General features: G+C 38.1%; 1 protein-coding gene across 2 annotated transcripts; it reads left to right on the forward strand.

Moving 5' to 3' along the window:
- The first annotated feature begins 212 nt into the window (after positions 1-212).
- lyn (LYN proto-oncogene, Src family tyrosine kinase) lies at positions 213-19,539 on the forward strand. Of its 2 annotated transcripts, none has more exons than XM_071491301.1 (13): positions 213-371; positions 5,147-5,283; positions 5,719-5,761; positions 7,087-7,192; positions 7,500-7,598; positions 7,832-7,935; positions 8,073-8,222; positions 8,761-8,913; positions 12,059-12,241; positions 12,637-12,713; positions 16,006-16,159; positions 16,745-16,876; positions 18,058-19,539. In XM_071491301.1, exons 2-13 carry the CDS (start codon positions 5,152-5,154, stop codon positions 18,258-18,260), a joined length of 1,536 nt encoding a protein of 511 aa, XP_071347402.1. In that variant the 5' UTR covers positions 213-371; positions 5,147-5,151; the 3' UTR covers positions 18,261-19,539. The 2 variants fall into 2 exon arrangements, with proteins under 2 accessions (XP_071347402.1, XP_071347401.1); XM_071491300.1 differs by having other exon boundaries at positions 238-371; positions 5,147-5,223.
- Positions 19,540-19,648: the final 109 nt, after the last annotated feature.

Raw genomic sequence — 19,648 nt, forward strand, 5'->3', positions numbered from 1 at the left:
ATTATATTGTAAAAACTCTTCTCAACTTCAATACTAACAAGTTTGTTTTTTGTATGTAGAGGCCTAAAAGACAAGCTGTCTGCTGTGAATCTGTGCCTGTGTGCGTGTGTGTGTATTGCTGATTATGCAAATAATCATTAGACAATTGTACCAGGAAGTTTCAGTAAAAAAAAAATAAAAATCCCCCACCAGTTTCTCCAAGTTCCTCATTCTGGTGGCTGAGCGTAACAGTTCATGTCGACCAGCTGACTCACTTGTCAAGCCACTTACCACCAACCTGTCTGTAGGTCAGTCTGATGAAAACCAGACAAGAACTCTAAGGATTAAAAGACCTAAAAGCATTGGATTAACTGGGATACACTGGGAGAGAGGTGAGTGCAAATGCATTTGAGGTGTGAATGAAATCAGTTAGAATTGTGTATATGTCATTGTTTACTATCAGAGTGTTCATGCATACGCTCACACACAAACACAGTAGGAGAGTCAAGATGTTTACAGGTAACAGTTTAATTTGTTGAAAAAGTTAAATGCTGAGTGACTACACTGTAGCTTACAAGCTTACCATTCATTTTTAACCTTTCAATGCGTTTCAGAAAGTTTCTATGTATATAATGTAAATAGTGTTTATTTAAAACTTATCTCAGTGATTGTTGGGATTTCTCTACAGTCTGCTTCTGTCAGTGTTATACCCTCAGCTCACACTGTGGATGGTTGAGTTAAACTTAAAGTATGGTTTGTTATGGTTTTGATCAACACCTGTTTTGACCATCACTACTTAAACTTCACTGATGTAGGCTTTAGGAAGCATTGCTGTGAATCAATTACCTATATCACATTTCCACACTGGCTTATTTTCTCTCCTCTGTCTCCTTTCATTTCTTCACCTCTTGAGTCTTTGGCTCAGCCAGGAGGAAGGAAAAGTTTGTGTGTTTGTCATAGCACAGCATATTGCGCACACACGTGTGTGTGTGTGTGTGTGTGTGTCGGCTGCTAATCTGTTTAGACCCTTGGTTTCCGGCTGTTTGGCGACTGTCAAGTTAAAAATATATAACAGAGGCATTGAACCAACAAAGCACATAACAATCCAGAATTAAAACCACTGAGTTGTTGGTTGTAACATTTTCATTCACTCACTTTTTCACACTTAACAACAGAAGGTCATGGCTCACTGTCCTATGTAAATCATAAACCTCTGGTTAGACAGCCTGAGCTCCATTTATGGTTTTTAGGTGTGCCCCCTTTCTGTTTGCCACTCGGTTAACGATGCTTGAACCTTTTCTCCACAGTTCTTGTCCAAACAATCATCTTGTCCCAAGTCAGATTTAGGTCAGCCTGCTCCAGTTGTGCAGCATTACACCGCTCCAGACCTGCAATCTCAGTATCTTTGAGGACAATAACCACTATTGTTTTGCATACTACTACTCAAAACTGTATCTTAAACTTAATTTCCTTAGGAACAAAAGTACCATTAAGCTGTAGACAAGGGGAAGTGTAAACATGTGTTATGCTGCTATTTGAGGCCTTAAAGCAAAAGGTTTTAATGATTTTAAAATTAATATATGTGGCTAATTATCACCACAGTGTCTCTCTAGGGGTGGCAGTGTCTGTCCCCACTTTAGTTCAGACTAAAATATCTCACATTCACATTCCCCACAGGATGAAGGGTTATCTTTAGTGATCCCTTGACTTTTCCTACAGTGTCACCAGCAGGTCAAATTTTCCCTTATCCAGTGAGGTACCTGAACATCTACTAAGTGGACTGGCTTTCATGGCAAACATTCATGACCCCTGCAGGATGAATCTCAATGACTGTGGCGATCCACTAACCTTTCATGTGGCAACATCGCAAGGTTTACATTTGCGGTTTTGAGTTAAGGATCTTGGGACTGCTGAAGTGTGATTCTCTGTTCTGTATTCTCATTTTTTTTAAATCATGTCTTTTTCTTTTTAAATCATATCCTCAGTGTTACAGAACATAGAAACATGGGACTTAGGATGTAACAAACCTTTGTGATTTAATGTTTCTTACTAAAGTGCACCTCAGGAGTCATTGTTAAGGTTGTGTACCTTCAACTTATTGTTGAGGAACCAGATATTTTCATACTGCAGATCTTAGTCTTTAGTTAAAGTCATAGCAGTGATTAAACTGTGAGTCACATAACACTGACTATGGGAAATATCAATGATAGTTTTCCTTCCACTTTGAAACTTGAGTGGATGGATTGTCATTAATTAATGTTCCACTTGTGATAAACTGTAGTAACTTTTCATCCAATGCCACCATCAGATCAAAATTTCAGTTCCACCTTTAATTTATGACCAAACACATGACAAACAACATTCCCATCAGCCCCAGCTGTAGTTTGTGTTTAGTGCTTTACTAATTCACAAGTGCTACCATGTGTTATCAGTGTGGGCCTAAGTACAGCCTCATATATAGGCTGGTGGTAGTCTTTGATTTCCTAACAAGTCAGATTCAGGTCAGTCCTTCAGGACTGCACTGACTCTGGCCACATGAATATCTTTTATTTCTATTGTTTTGCAAACTACTCAAACACATACTGTGCTTTAACAAACTTAATTTCCACTGAAACAAAAGTACAATTATGCGTTGGACAAGGGTGAGTGAAAAAATGAGCCTTCACTGCTGCTTTTGGAGGCAATGATTCTACAGAGCTTTTATTGTTTATGATTTTACTGTGGACAGTACGTGGTTGACTGCTCCTCATCACTGCTGATTCCTGTTGATCTTTACCTACTTTTTCTTACTGGGCAGGCATCATTTACTGTAAGCTCATTTGTCCCATAAGAACTGCTGTTCAGGGTTTCCTGCTGGTTTAAGGAGCGATCATTGCTCTGCAGGATTAGTTAAGTCTGTTCTTCCTTTCTGTGTTTGTGTTGTTCAATCATGCATTTATTTTCCCATTGAAACAGTTGTGTTCATTGTTGTGGAAAAAGGTGTTGATTTATGACCAACACGTACTTCTGCTGCTGCGACTCTTCCGTTTCCCTGTGTGGTATCAATACAGCTGATTTTATCTTATCGGTTTCTTTATGCTTCTTGGGCCATGATCGTTTTGTAAAATGTTGTGTTTGAGCTGTGATTCACCCTGTGAGTAAGTCAATACAGTTTCACATACCAAATATAATTTGATCATATAATGTGTTACAATAATTACTCAGATCTTCGTCTAAATTATCGGTATTCCTGTTGATCTTTTATGTGCTGGAGATAGTAGTTTAGACATTACCAAACAGGAAACCTGGGGGAAAAAATGAGAGCTAAATAATGAGGAAGTGAATACTAAGTATTTAACCTAAACTATATCAGATTAAAAGCTAATTTAACTATGCTGACAAACTGGTTAAACATACTCCAATAGGTTCAAAGAATATAATGTAGAGAATGAAAATACAAGCTTCTACTGGAACTTTAACAAAAATATTTTCCTTTTATTTCCTCACTTCTTGTGTGTGTATTGGTGAAAGCATCCTTTCAACAGCTCCTCATACCATACAGATATTTCAGTCACCTGAACAACTAGGCTATAGGTTGACCCACATGAGTGTCTGCTGTCCCTATGGGGGCAAACATACCAGACGTGGTTGTCATGGTAATAATAATAAACATGCAGTGTACCTACAGCAACACAGAGGACCTTGGTCGCCGTGATTACAATAATAAACAGTCATGGTTTGGATAGGTTAAGACCCAGAAACTACTTGGTTAGGTTTAGGAAAAGATCGTGTTTTGGGTTAAAATAAGTACTTCCTTAAGATTAGGCAAGCTTCATTGCCATGTTTATAGTCATAATAAGTTTCTTTGATTGTGGTTAAAAGAAACAACATAACTGCTAGCTTCACAATGGAATGCAATACCAGTCTCCTGTACGAAATTTCGTTCTGTTGTTCTTGTATGGGCGCATATGTGTGTTTCTGAAGTAAAACTCTCCCTTAACCTTTATGCCTTATGCCTAATTGCTACAGAGTTACATATTATAAGAAACAGAAACACATTTTCACATTATTCTCATTCTGAAGTTGTTAGATAGGTGTTTAGCTGTGGTCTATTAGTTCTGTTTACACCCCCTCTCGAGTATCATCATTTTTCACACAGGATGCACCGCTTGAGGTTATATTTTAAGAGAGCTATCATGTGGTCATTTGGTATTTGGTATTTCTGTATCTGTGTGTGCATGCATGCAGTTGCCCTGGTGCTTCAGACCACATAAAAAAAACACCACATATCAAAATGTGTCCAATCAGTACAGCTGATGTCTTAATGACTGGATTAATGAACTCGTACCATAAATGACGACATCTCACACAACCCAAATCATCATCTTTTCCTAAACCTAACCGAGTAGTTTTAGTGCCTAAACCTAACCAAGCCCTGACCATTACTGTAGTAACCATGGGGACAAAGGTAGGTACGTCATTCTCAGTACAGTCCGCATGTTTATTATAACCATGACAACCAAGGTCCAGTATTTCAGGAGACAATCCTACTGGTCACAGGGTTGAAAAAACTCAGCCTATATGGTTGTTCAGGTTGGAGGACTTGTTGATAATCTTAATACTCAATACTCATCTTAATACATCATGTATTTTGCATCAGGTGTAATCCTCTAGTGGAATATATACACCATTACAACTTTCAGTACCTTCTGTATCTTACAGGCTCTATTCACAGGTCATATGATACACCTGGTAATGAAAGCAATAACCAACTAGTAGTAAAAAAGAGTCATTTAGATCCCTAGAGTTGCAAATAGAGCTGTGCACTATTCTACCGCTGCTCACACTACTTTTCTCTGAGGTACAGATCAAACTGATGTATGAATCATTGTAATGGTCCTTTACAGAATCATTCCTTCATGTTCTGAGAATGCTTTGTCCACAAATAGGTGACACTGGGTACATGTGGATTTCCTCTGGCTTTTTTTTTTTAATCAGCTATTGATCACCCACTGATAAAAAAGGAAAAATAAACATGTCCCTGGTTTGGTTGTGTTTTATTTTTACATTCCAAAACTTAGAAGTCACAGGTGTTCAATACCAAGCATTTTTGTTTGTTTCAGCAGCTGTAAATGGTAAATGTGTAACACTCCAGTTCCCTCTTCCTTTCTTTCACTTCCTCCTGCAGGCAGGATGGGCTGTGTGAAGTCCACGCTGGGCGAAGGTCTGAGTGGAGGTGTGGAGGGGAAAATCAGCCAGCAGACTGTACGTACCGACCAAACGCACTATGTCAGAGACCCCACCTTCAGTACAAAAAACAACCTAGTAAGTAGTCAGACAGCTGGGCTGAGCATCACCAGGACACTGACTTCTGCTCTATTAGCAACAAAGTTATAGTGAAATCAAACTGTAAATATTAATGTTTTTACATAATATTAAAACCTTATTAAATAGAAGATGTTGTTAAAGTGAAGTTATTCAGTTCACTCGAAAGTATTTTACAATTAAGATACACCCTTTTCCCTCGGACGCAGATATTTCCTCACCCTAACTCTAACAGAACTTCCCTGTTTGACAAGATGATGATGAAAACATGGTGAAAGTCTGTTGTCTCGAAGTAATTACTGTTAAAATAATTGGTGACAGATACTGTAGATAGAATATTATAGCTCGTGTGTTAGACGCATTTATCGATGTCTCTGTTATAATACGACGTTTCCATTGTTTCTAATTCTGAAAACTCCTGGTCTACCTTTGCAGAATAACTCCCTGCTACCCGGTCAGGTGTTCCAAAAGATGGAAGGTATTCCTCATTCATTCTTTCTTAGTGACTTACTTTGTTTGTCTAAAAACACAGTGATAGAAAAGCTAAATGCGGCTCTGTGCCAGAAGTGGTGTTATTATAGTGCAGGCCATGTTGAATTGAAAATTCAGCATAGCGTTAAAATTTCATATGCCAACTCAAAGGAGAAGAAGGTGACTCAGTGACTTAAGTGAAACAGTTAATGGTTTTAATGTTGTGGCTGGTTGGTGTATTTGTGGTTTTAAGTAAATTTAGTTTTACATCTCCTCTCTCAGGCTTCTCTCTAGAGCTCTATCAAGAAGAGAGCATTTTTTGTTGGTGGAATAAACCTTTCTTCTGGCTGGCTGACTGTTTTCTGAGTGACGCATGGCCAAGCCAAACAAAAGGATAAAATGTTTCCTGACGGCTAATTTTAAGGCACAGTTTCTGAATACAGGCTGTGTGTATTTCTAATACCTAACTAATATGAGGCCTCAGCAGTCTGAGTTTGGCATAGTAGGTGGTTATATTCCAAAGTAAGTCATTTTAGTACAAAATGATTTTGTTGTGTTGTATTACTGTTGTAACAGATCAGATAAAAAATTGGTTGTACAAGTTTAAGTGATCACTTAAAAGGTTGAAACACAGACTGCTCAAACCTGACATTAGCTCAGACTGAATTTTCAAACACAGTGACACATAACTCCAATATTATATTCAGATACACTTCAGAATATCTGAGCCTTTAATGTTACGACATTATCGCATGCTACTAAATATCCACCTAGCAAAGTTACCTCACTAGGCTACATCTTCTAGGCTAGCATAAAACAAACTGCTACTAACATATGTTAACAATCATTGAGCTTTTTGAGTTACAGAAACCAAAAGTGAAAAAATATCAAATCAAATAAATACCTTCAAAAACTAAAATAAACTGACTTACAGTTAGTGTAAAATTGGATTTATTAGTAACAGAGTTGGTGGTTAGTGAAGTGCTATTACGGGTACACACTGACTGAATACTTACATAAAATGTTATGAGCCAACTTTAACACGACTCATCAGACAGGAAACATCATTCACAGTCACACTTTATTATTACGTTGAAGTTGAAGTGAATGTTTCTGCCAGTGTGATATCCTCTGTCTGTAGTCACCAGTGGGTACAGTGGGTTTCTTCATGGAGTCTTTAACCTTTGTCTCACTTTTTTGTACAGTGTGAAAGTTTGCCTTGCATTATTACACATATTGCAGTAATAAAATAATGCACCATAGCTGCAGACCTATTTGTTTTGTTGTACAGTATTCAACATCTCAGTATCTTTTTTCTGTTTCATCTCTTAGAGCAAAGGGGGGTCGGCAAAATAGTGGTCGGCCTTTACCCGTATGAAGCTACGCACCCAGATGACTTGGGGTTCAAGAAAGGAGAAAAGATGAAGGTCTTAGAGGAGTGAGTGTCTGATATTGATATTAGAGTGATTCAACTTTAGGTAATGTTATTCATCATTTATATATAACATTATGTGAGGCAAAACCAAGGACATTTATGAGGAGTATAATATTCCACAGCAATAAGCCACTCTCTGTAACCATCTTATAAATGTTTAAGCTGTAAATTGAATCTATGATGTTTTTAGACTGATTTAATGGAAAAATCATGGTTCAAAAGCAGACCTGGGATTTACAAAAAGTGTCCAACAATCCAAAAAAAACAATAATCATTTATTAAATGATTATGAATGAAATATCTATTGCAGGCGTGGTGAGTGGTGGAGGGTAAAGTCACTGACAACCAACAGAGAAGGATTCATCCCGTCCAATTACGTTGCTCAAGCTGACACCATGGAAACAGAAGAGTGAGTTGCTCTAAATAACAGCTATGGGTTTGTTGTCTTAAAAACATCTTACAAACATTTTGTTTGATTCTACAGTTGCACAATTGTGTATTGTATAAAAGGATGTGATCAGTGTGATTTACAGAGTGAATGTTGTTGTTATTCTTTATTAACTTTCTATATCTATAAAGTTTTTCAAGATTTCACACAACAGAGGTGAAGTTTGGAAGTTTGTGTTTCCTATTTGTTTGCAGGTGGTTTTTCAAGGACATCACAAGAAAGGATGCAGAGAGGCAGCTGCTGGCTCCAGCAAACAAACCCGGCTCTTATCTTATCAGGGAAAGTGAAACATCAAAAGGTCTGGAAATTATAACTGCACTGAGAGATACATTCACAGTGACTCTCCACTTTTACCATATGGATTTCAGACTGTGCTCCTGCTTCATTTAAACCAGTTAAACTGAGAACAAATCATTCTGTTTTATCTTTCCACAGGGAGTTACTCATTGTCCATCAGAGATGTGGACGCCCAGGGGACAGATTCAGTCAAACACTATAAGATAAGGATGCTGGATAATGGCGGCTACTACATCTCTCCTAAAATCTCATTCTCTGACATTGGCAGCATGATCAAACACTACCACAGTGAGTACGACTCTGGAATAGAAGACCTCGAAGAATAACTTAAGCTGCTAAAGAGTACCCTTGTCAAGCATACTGTGATGGCATGCACCTGCCACTTAAAACTGCCATGCCCTTAGTTATTTATTACTTTAAGCCTTTATGAAATGTAAACAGGTGAGTTATATAAAGATTCATCCCCCATACAGTTACCATGAAGGAGGAAATTGGCTATAGAGACCAAAACCGTTTTTTTGTACCAGGCTGTAAACATGTTTGTTTCTGCTGTTGTTGAGCATTTTAACATGGGAGTCTATGGGCATTGATTCACTTTTGGAGCCAGCCTCAAGTGGCCATTTGAGGAACTGCATGTTTCGGCACGTCCATGTTGGCTTCATTTTTAATCCTTACAGGTTGCCGCTGGAAAAAACAGATGAAATATCCCTGATCTAAAAATATGACTCCCATCCCTATGATATGTTTGCAAAACTTGGTATGAAGTGTTGATTTTGTCACTAATTAGACCTTTTACTTCAGACTAAAAAAAGATTTCATGTTTCAGGCAAAGCAGATGGCCTGTGTCGTAAACTGGACCGCCCATGTGTAAAACCCAAAGCTCAGAAACCATGGGATAAAGATGCCTGGGAGATTTCCAAAGAGTCTATTAAGATGGTGAAGAAACTGGGAGCAGGGCAGTTTGGAGAAGTCTGGATGGGTGAGTAAAGAGTAAAACACAACCGTTATGAAATCAGTAATGTTGACTGGGAACATCTCTGTCTCAAAAGACCTTGAGAGCTGTGTTGGTGGGAGTTTTAGATCCCAGCAGGTCAAACAAGGCTGGACTGGTCTCAGTTACAGGGAACCTAACAAAAGACAGCACACAGGCCTCAACACTATACTCACTGCAATTTCTTACAACAACAAATAAGAGGAAATTAGCTTTTTCTTTTTTAAAGGTCCCATATTGTATAAAGTGAGATTTCAATGTCTTTTTTGATTATAAAGCAGGTCTAGGTTCTATATTAATACTGTGAAAGTATCAAAGCCTCAGCCCACAGAGAAATGCACACAGCCTGTATTTGGAAACTGAGCCTGAAAATGAACCGTCAGGACTTCTGTAACTTTGTGATGTCACAACAAAGCAGTCACTGCTCTCAGCCATGCACCAAGCCCTGCCAACCTTGCAGGATTTGGTTTCTCTAAATGTTTACCAGAAATCTCTTCTGATTGGCTGACTGACCTGTTGTTGCTAGAGCTCCAGAGAGAAGCCTGAGAGAAGAGATGATTTTTGGTGCTTAACCACAAACCACAAATATATCTTCTTATGGATACAAACACTTCAAAAGAAACACCAGGAAAGTGTAAAATATAGAACCTTTAAACCTTTTTAAATGTTTCACAATGATGGCTAAACGAGTAAATTGCTGATTGATAACATTGACAAATAACATTGTATATTTACCCACTTTAGTGATGCAAACAATTAAGATCCTACTTGGCACCGTGGGGTTTATTTGTAATGTGTTCCTAATTCTGAGAAAGAAACATTAATAATACCTTTTATGTGAGACAGAGGCTTCAATAACATAAAGCCCACCCCAATTCATTTATAATAGCACCTTTAAACTACTACATGACACATGACACAATGGTTTTGGTGACTGTGTGAAGAGAAACTTGTTGAGATTAGCAGGTCCAAGGATTTCTGATTCCCTTCTTTCATTTACAGTAATTTCAGAGCAGCAGAAGTAAACACCACTGGGAAGTTCCATTTCCTCCTAATTAAAACAAAAATGACTTCCCTCTCTTGTTCTACATGAGGTGTGTCACATAGTTTTGGTGATTTACACCCTTTCTCAGAAAACATGCTCACATGTGTCCACACAATGTCCCAAAAGTTAAAAAAAAAAAAAAAAAAAAAAAAAAAAAAAACTGGCTCAGGAAGATCGCAGATGAATCTTGTCAGTGTTATTATCTGTGGAGGAAATGTTTGAGTTCGAAGGGAGATTTGCATTGGACACACACACACACATGCATATTCCAGAAATGGGTGTGTAGAGAGAACTACTGTATGAGAATTTCACAGTGATTCAAGGCTTTGTCAAGTTTTTATTAAAAAAAACCAACATATTCTTATGTCTGCTTACTTAATAGTTGCACAATTTCTGCTGCAATTCTTTGTAATTTGAGGGAAGTATATGACAACATAGTTGTGAAAACCTGTTTGTGTGTGTTATCTTTGGGTGAGAAATGATAGAAAAGTCTGGGTACCATGAAATGAGTTTTATTATGAAATTAGAAAGAACTTCTTTATGTGTGATAATGATGCTGTGTGACGTGAAATACACAGAAAAACTACTGTATAAATACAAAGATGTGTGATTACAAACGTTAAAGGATATTTTTTTACCTTATAGATGTCATCATATGTCATCAATAATATGTTTGGATGATATGCATTCATAACTAGGAAAAGAAAAATGCCAGACCAGGTGCTGTTTGCTTCCTGAAACAAACAGAAACCTGTAGGACAAAACACCTTTCAGTATGTGGGGGGAGGGGGAAGTTTACCATCATGGTTGGCCAACATAAGAGTCCAGATTTACATCAGAAAACAGTTTCAGTTTCATGAACATCCCACTATAGGGCCACCATCAGCCAAAACTCCCTCTGCCCTCTTGAGTTCTCCTCTCTTGTTGTTTCAGGTGCTGATCACTAGCCTTATATATGCATAGTGTATATATAATTGTATATGTGGTTCCTTTCTCATATGATGTTGAGGTCTTCCACAAAGCTGCTATTCGCATACTAATATGGTAAAAGTGGCCTGGAGTGTTCAAGTTTCAACGTCATCACTGTCACAGTTCAATGAATTCAGGAAAACAAATGCAGATGCACACAAAGGCAGGTAGTTGCAATGAAAGTAGGCTACTTTGGTAAGTGGTGTGGGTGGATGAGCTGGCAAGCAGAAACAGGAACCCAGAAAACATGTAATCCAGTAAGCGGGAACCAGAACACAGAAACACCGGGGACACGATCATGCACAGACGGACTGACGAAGGAGTCATGGGAACAAATACACAAGGGAGATGAGAGTAATTGGGAAAGCGTGGGCAGACAATCAAACAGTTGGGAAACACACAAGAGCAGGAAGTAAAACACCCATAGACACCAAAAATGGTTATTTCAAAATAAAACAGGAAACACTAAACACAATCCAGACAGGAAGACACAAGGTCGTAATAGTTACCTAGAATAAAATGCAACACACCTACAGAGCATTTTTGCACAGCCTCCTTTGATTTCAAATTCGGAAATGAAAAGAGAAAAAGCTAATAAATGTGCAAATCCAGTATATATATATATATATATATATATATATATATATATATATATATATATAGTCAGGATATCTCAGCCTCTACTGCAGTACATTTCTGGTATGCCCCATTAAGTTGCTCAAACTGGCATAAAAAACACATTTGTTCATAACATCATGCACCTCTGTTTCTACATCCAAATCTACATGTAAACATTTTTCTCACCTGTCACTAAATATTAACGATAATTATAGTGTTACTACCTCTTATTTGCATTTTTTACTATTATAACCATTTCAGTGGAAAGTGAATGGAAAAATAATTGTGCATTCTTGCACCTGAAAACAGTTACTAGACATGTAAAAGCTGCAATAAAGATTATTATGGCAAAATAAAACGGAAAAAAAAAAAATTTTTCAGTGCTGTAAAACAGAGGACACTGAAACCATGTAGAATGTCAAGCAAATGATGTCATACTTTCATGGAAATGTATTAATATTCTCCACCCCCCACTCCCTCCTTTTCTCTCTGCACAATCAGCTTATTACAACAACACAACCAAAGTGGCAGTGAAAACTCTGAAGCCAGGCACCATGACAGCTGAAGCCTTCCTGGAAGAAGCCAATGTCATGAAGACGCTGCAGCACGACAGGCTGGTGCGGCTCTACGCCGTCATCACCAGGACACAGCCCATCTACATCATCACTGAATTTATGGCAAATGGTAAATGAGCTTTATGTTTAACACAGGTCACTGATGGTCTTGTGTGGCGTGACTTCCAGTCAATGCAGCACAGCAATAAGATTGTATTATTAGTTATTAAGGAAGCACCCACTAATAATAAGAAGTGGAAATGTCAGCGGCTTAGTGACTCAGTTTTCATGTGACCGTACAAGTGACCCTTTGATGTATTTCACACAGGAATATTATCAGATTAACCACACAAGTGTGAAATGTGCCTTGCGACGTCGTCTAAAAAACGGACGCGAACATTCAAATACATTTTAGTAGATCAAACTCACAGCTGTTGGGGATGCATATGTAAACTCACAGTCCACTCAATTACGCTGAGCCAGTACAAGACACTGACATTGTTTCCTGTTCTGTCTCGTCCTTAGGCAGCCTGCTAGACTTCCTGAAGAGTGACGAAGGGTGCAAACAGCAACTACCCAAGCTCATCGACTTCTCAGCGCAGGTGACTTCCACACAGCACCACAACAGGCTGCATGTTCTCACAACTCATTCGCCCCATGGTTGTGAAACAGATATAAGGTCATGGTTTCCATTGCTGAACTGAAAGGAGGAAGAAAAACTAAAAGTAGCTCTTCACTGTCAAATTCTGCAGACCAGCTCCTGTGTTGCTCTGTAGCAATAGTGAGACAGTTGCTTGATAAAAGTCTTGGATACTGCAAAACTTTAAAACTAACCATTAACATGTATCACTATTGGGGTTATTTGTTGTTAGTGTTTATGTTGATACCGTAGCAAAGGCACATCAACATCTCTATTAATGAGAAAACTAATTGAGGAACTGATTAAGCTGTTTGAACGATGATCCTTTCCAGTCAGTGTACAGACTACAGGCGTAGGTTTGGTCTCAACACTAGTGGGGACAAAACAACCCTTCCAACCTTCCAAAAAAAAGGGGGGCTTTTTAATGCTGTCAGCCGAATGTTTAATACGATATAAGATCTGTATACATCTAAATAAAACTGCACACAGCAACAGATCAAAGACTAAAAGTAAACTTTAGGAAATTATTTGTTAATGGAAAAATATTTTTGCCAAATTTTTTACACAAGATTTTAGGGTACAAAGGCCATTGAGTGGTTTGAAGCCTACAAATAAATAACTTGTTTTTCTGAAGAAAATAGCACAAATCACATGAAAATCATAAATTATTCACTTTTTATCTAAATAAAAAATTTTAAGATGCAGTCTATTATCATGTATCAATTAAGATGCATCATGTTATCATGTATCAATTTACCAGAATCTATAAATATCTAAATATATTTCATTTCAGAGAAACGTATCATTTTGAGCAGATGTATGAAAGAAATCTTGAAAACAGGTTTTTCTTCCTGTAAATTTCCAGCATGTGCATGATGGGAAATAATCTCAAAGGAATCTAGTCTTGCAAACAGTGACCCTGTAAGATCGCGAGTCTTTATCGAATCTTATAGTGCGAGACGAAAACTAGTCTTTAGATGTGAGTGGGTGTCAAACTTTAGTCTTTTCAGTCTTTTCAGAGTCTTCTATTGGATGGCAGGTATCAGATGATTCCACGTGATAATTCAGATTTTTTCACCTATAACGACATCATGGTTTCCTTGGATACATGGCATCATCATGTCCTTGCAATGTGTGACATCAACATCACCTTTGACCTCTGACATCATTTCCTGTGACCAGTTCATGTATAAACTGGTCACAACGGCTTATACAGAATTACTCAGTTAACCGATTAATTTACACAGTGAACAGGTGAGAACAGAAATCTTCTCAGTATGGACACAAGTGAAACAAACAAGAGCACAGAGCAAAGCAACAAACCCCTCCAGTGCTGCTGGATCAGGGTCGGCAAAGTCCTCAACACAGCTGTGTTAACTGAAACACAGTCTGTGGAGAACAACAAAACACAGCCCTCGACGAAAATGGAAGCAGAGGTAGGTACTTCAACTGCTGTGTCCACTGAAACACAGCCTACAGTGGTATTTAAAACCGTACCAGTACCAAAAATATTACCCCCGGCCAGCCACATGGAGGAAACTTCAGGCTGCAATATTAATGAAAGACCAGGATACAACAAAAACCACAATCCAGGATACAATAGAACACAAAGTCCTGGCTACAATAACAACCAAAGAAAGGCTCACAATAAGCATCAGCAACAGTTCCAGTCTACAATACTGACTCAACCACAAGCTGCAGGAACTTCCCAGGTCCAGTACAGAATACTTAGGAGACCACAGCCAACTTCTCAGGTCCAGCCTAGTATCATGACTAGACGACAAGCTGTAGCAACTTGTCTAGTTCAGTACAGAATACTGACTAGACCACAGCCTGCAGCAACTTCTCAGGTCCAACCAGTCAACACAAATATAACCGAACAGAGCCTCCTTCAAGTGGCTGAGCAAAATCATCTCGTGAGCGAGAAGGGGGAGAGCATATTCACACTTATTAAAGAAAAGTTTGAATTAATCACTGAAGTTGAGAAACTGAAAGAACAGCTCAAACAAAAAACAAGAGAAGCAAATCAGGAGAAGACAGTCCTGATTGGTGAGCTGTCCAAAGTAGGGACGATGGAAAGGGACGCTGCCCAACAGATACACAAGCTCGAAGAAGCTCTTCAAGCTGAGATGGAGAAGAAGAAACAGGCAGAGAGATGTCTAGCCTTACAGCAGGTGGAAACATCCAAAGTCCAGTCTGCACTGGCCCAGGCCGAAGGCAACCTGGTAAAATCAAGAAGCCAGTGGGAGGAGGAAAGGTCCCGTCTTCTGGCAGAACGAGAGCAGGAAACCTCCAGGCTTGAGGCAGCATTTGTCCAGGACCTGGAGAACAAAAGGTCTGAATGGGAGACTGAGAAGTCCCGTCTCCTGGCTGAGCACATGCAGGAGACCTCCAGCCTCAGGACAGCATTAATGAAGGCACAGGAAGACCTGGAGAAGGAAAGGCTCCAGTGGAGTGAGGAGAGGTCCAGCCTCATGGAGTCTCTCAGGGTCTTGAAGCAGGCTGTGGAAGTCAAGGCTGAAGAGAGGTCCTTCGTGTTACATTTCATGTTACTTCATGAGAATTACTATTTTATTTCTATTGTTTCTATAAATAGCACATATTACATAATTATTTCTAGAAAAGTATTAGTAAATTAAAAGGAAATTACAGACTTGTGAAATAAAGCTTTAGTTGGATCTCTCCTCATGAAAACCCTGCACAGAAGATGACTGTTGATTCTTAATGTGGTTTTCTGAGAATAACTGAAGGTTAGATGAAAAATTAAAGCATTTTACACTTTAAAACATAAAGAAAAAAAACTCTAAAGTAAAAAAATGAGTGTTGATGTTGCGACATTTTTCATCATATAGAGTCAGGAAAGGAAAAGAAATTATTCTGCTCACTTGTCAAGAATTTGTTATGTTGGGTTTGTACTACAGCTTGAATTATATGTTTTATAAATGATTAATCATTTGGTTAATAGAATATTTAGATATTTAAAAATGCCCACAAAAGCCAAATCGAAATGTGATGACCTTTTTTTTCCTTTCATTTATTTGTATCACCCATAGACCTGTTTATTCGATCTATAACATCTGTTGCGCCACTTAATAACTTTTATCTAGTCACTGTTTTATCATGATATTTGTAATATCTGAGGTATTATGTACAGTTTGACTGCTGGTTTTAATGAAACTTGTGATAACGGTCATATGTGTTGGCGCTCTTGTGTGTGATGTGTTTTTGTTTTTTGTTTTTTTTTTCTGTTGCAGATAGCAGAGGGCATGGCATACATAGAGAAGAAGAACTATATCCACAGAGACCTGAGAGCAGCTAATGTGCTGGTGTCAGAGAGTCTGCTCTGTAAAATAGCTGACTTTGGACTGGCAAGAGTCATAGAGGATGACGAGTACACAGCCAGAGAGGGTAAGCTTTGTGTTTATGTGTACCTTCATATCATGAAAGAGGTTTTTACCATCACAAATGACCTGACTCCCTGACAAATTAAAGCAGAGTAGACTGCATTGTAGATAAGAGCATTGAGTATAATAAGAGTATTGTGTGACAAGCCAGACACCTGTGGTTTCATATACTAGGCCATCACTATGTGCACCAGTACCACAGTGCCCAATAACCCTGATAGCCATAAAACACACACGCATTGCCTTTCGTGCTCACAGCAGACCAGGGCACTGACATAGTCTGGTATTACCTGCTGTATGGAGAGACAGGTGGGAGAAAATGTTCCTTTGTGTCATAAAATGAAACCTGGTTGATCAATGATCTGGAACCAGGAGACGCTTAAAATGCAGGAGGAAATTCTTTTTAAAACTTCCATTATATATAAAGGCAGGCTGGTAGAGGGGTGTGGGCATGTGTAGGAGTACGGGCTATTTACATAGATGAGGTCAAACATTTACATATTTTATTCATAATCTTTGATATCCTTGTATAACTGAAGTCTAACCTTGTGTTAATGGTAACGTATGTAACTATGTGTGTTGTCTGCAGGAGCTAAATTCCCCATTAAGTGGACCGCTCCAGAGGCCATTAACTACGGCTGTTTCACCATCAAGTCAGACATGTGGTCCTTTGGGGTTCTGCTCTATGAGATTATCACCTACGGGAAAATTCCTTACCCAGGTAAACATTAACCGGCATATGTGTCATTATCATGTGTCATTTTGACTGGTACCATTAGGACCTGCTCAGTTAATCTCAATCAACTTCTTTTGTATGACTTTGATTTGAATTTGTGGGTGATGTCACCTAGAGGGATATCAAAGCTGCATTAGTTGTATTAATAGTAGTAACACTAGTGATGGTGGTCAGTTTTACTGCCAGTCTAATATTGTCAGCAGTTGTAGGGCCAGTTGTTGTGAAGTTTTGATTTCATAGAAGTGGTGACTCCTCTACTCCTCCTTCATTTTAGAGAGAATTAATGTACTGTTTAGTCCACTACATTTATTTGAGAGAATTAGTTATTTAGCAGATTCAGATTTTTTATATAAAACATATGATCATCTTTTAAAATGTGATATATTGTTATAGATGACACGCATTTAACAGCTACTAACACATGAATGCATCAGTAGTATATTTTTCTGATGTTACTTCAGGGACATTTGAATACAGAACATTTAACCTGTTGTTTTTAAATTATTAGTAGTATTATTATTAGTAGTATTGTCTTCAGTAAAGCATCTGAGGACTTCTTCAATCAGAGTAGTATCATTAGCATTAGAGTAAATGACATAAATGTTTCTGCTTCAGATGTTGTGTTTGCCTTTTGAATTTTAACATCTGACCATTACTTTCAAAGCTCAATGCGGCCCTAGCCCAAGTTATATAACTGAGATCATATTGTGTTATATTCCCCTTGTTTTCTGTGATCCTGAGATGTGCAGACACAAAGGTGATGGAGCCTTTACAGCCGAGGCTCTTAGACTTTGGAATAACTTAGTTAACACAGTGAAACCGCAGAAACATTTCTTGGTCTATGTTGTTTTTGATTGTTGTCTCCTTGTAAAGAACTTTGTTAATGCATTTTGAAGAAGGATATACTGCGTATTAATATATATTTTTTTGTAATGTGTTTTTATTTCAAATATGAAATGAAGGAAATGTTGAACTGAGCACATTTATCATGTTATTTTGACATCTCCTGCCCTCTGCTGGTTAATGTTATTTTCTATTCTGCGTGGGAAAAAAAAATCCTCCACTGACAGTGTGCAGTACTAGCATGGAGGAGATTCACTTCTCTATTCCTACAGCTGCACTCATTTATCTGTGTCATGTATTCTTACTCACACCTCCGTCCTCAGGTATGACCAAAGGAGAGGTGATATCCTCGGTGCAGCGCGGCTACAGGATGCCCCAGCCTGATGGCTGTCCTGCTGAGCTCTATGACATCATGATGTGCTGCTGGAAAATCAAACCCGAAGACAGGCCCACTTTTGATTACATGCAGAGCGTCCTGGACGACTTCTACACCGCCACAGAGGGACAGTACCAGCAGCAACCATAGAGAGAGACACAGAAAGACTCCACCTACTAGACGTGTTTTTATTTTTCATTTTTGTAATTTTTTTGTATATAAGACACATTCTATATACGGTTATATGGTGTAATCATTTTAAGATTTGCTGCTGAGAACATACAGTATGCAGGTTTTGCCCACTCAAAGTGCCATGTGTGTTTGTAATATAATTTGATATCACCTTGAAGTTCAGTGTAAGGTACATAGGAGATTAATTCTGAGGAAAATTCATAAAAACAGATGAGCATAGCATTACACACCACTTTTTTTTTTACCAGTTACTTTTAACACCAAAGCCTTACACCTTGGCATTTCAATATTTGGACCAAACAGATTTCAATATATGCTTGTGTACAGAACTAAACAAACAGCAGACGTAATCTGAAGAGTTTGCAAAGGTAGGGCAGAGTAGGGGAGTTAGTATCTTGATTGATTTCTGCACAAACAGCTGCCCCATAGAGAATAGGTCTGTGCAAATATAACATTTGAAATGTGACATTTGAAAAAGATAATTGTACACGCCCTATACAGGAATAACTGTTAAAATGACTTTCAGGTAAAGCAATGACCTCTCTTCAAACTCATTTAAAACTGTAAATCATGCATGATTTCTGCAGACTTGATACAGTTCTGTTCATCTTTCATACTGAGCAAACATTTGAGTTCAAAGAAAGAAACCTCAAAATGTCTGTCTGGACCATAAAATCATTGTGATGTTCCATTATGACATTTCCAGTTATAGAAGGTATTGGAGCAAACCATGCTGTACAAGGTTATGACTGTCCATTTTACATTTCATTGATAATTATCTCATAAGCTGCTCTAAACAGTGAACCACTCATCTGTGTGTGATGTTAAAAAAAATACTGTTATTTGACATTAATACTGTGCTGTATCTGTTGCTTGCTGTTTCATTGACCAGTGAAGGGTTGATCACCTGTAAAACCACTTCATATTGAAGTGCTGTAGCTCTTTTTTTGTTTGTTTGTTTGTTTGTTTCAGGGGATAAATGTGGAATCAGTTGTCTTTATTATTTCATCATTTATGGTCTTTTATAATCAGAAGTAATCAGAAGTGTTATCTGGATAGAGTAAGTTGCACTGAGTTAGGCGCTAGATGACTCTTGGTGTTGTCTAGTAAAAGCAAAAACTTCATTTTTAATGTAACATATAAGTGAAGTGTTGGTTTTGTCATTTAATCATAATATGAGCTGTATACTTATTGCTATTTGACTGGGAATGTGTAAATTAAACAAATATACAGTAAATTTAATTGTGTTGAATGTTTTTTGGCTTTAAGAGATTTAGCTGTCCCTCTTATTTTGAAAGATGTATCCTGAATAAATCTGTAAATTTTCCTTAACAATACATTGATCC

The sequence above is a fragment of the Trachinotus anak genome, unplaced genomic scaffold (assembly GCF_046630095.1).
Source record: "Trachinotus anak isolate AG129_WGS33_773 ecotype Australia unplaced genomic scaffold, CSIRO_AGI_Tana_v1 ptg000012l, whole genome shotgun sequence".
NCBI classification, from domain to species: Eukaryota; Metazoa; Chordata; class Actinopteri; order Carangiformes; family Carangidae; genus Trachinotus; species Trachinotus anak.

Excerpts from the sequence above, each read along its gene's own strand:
- lyn (XM_071491301.1), top strand. The coding sequence starts at position 5,152 with ATGGGCTGTGTGAAGTCCACGCTGGGCGAAGGTCTGAGTGGAGGTGTG. Across the intron at positions 8,223-8,760 it reads CATGATCAAACACTACCACA|GCAAAGCAGATGGCCTGTGT; the intron begins GTGAGTACGACT and ends TTCATGTTTCAG. Across the intron at positions 12,242-12,636 it reads CACTGAATTTATGGCAAATG|GCAGCCTGCTAGACTTCCTG; the intron begins GTAAATGAGCTT and ends TCTCGTCCTTAG.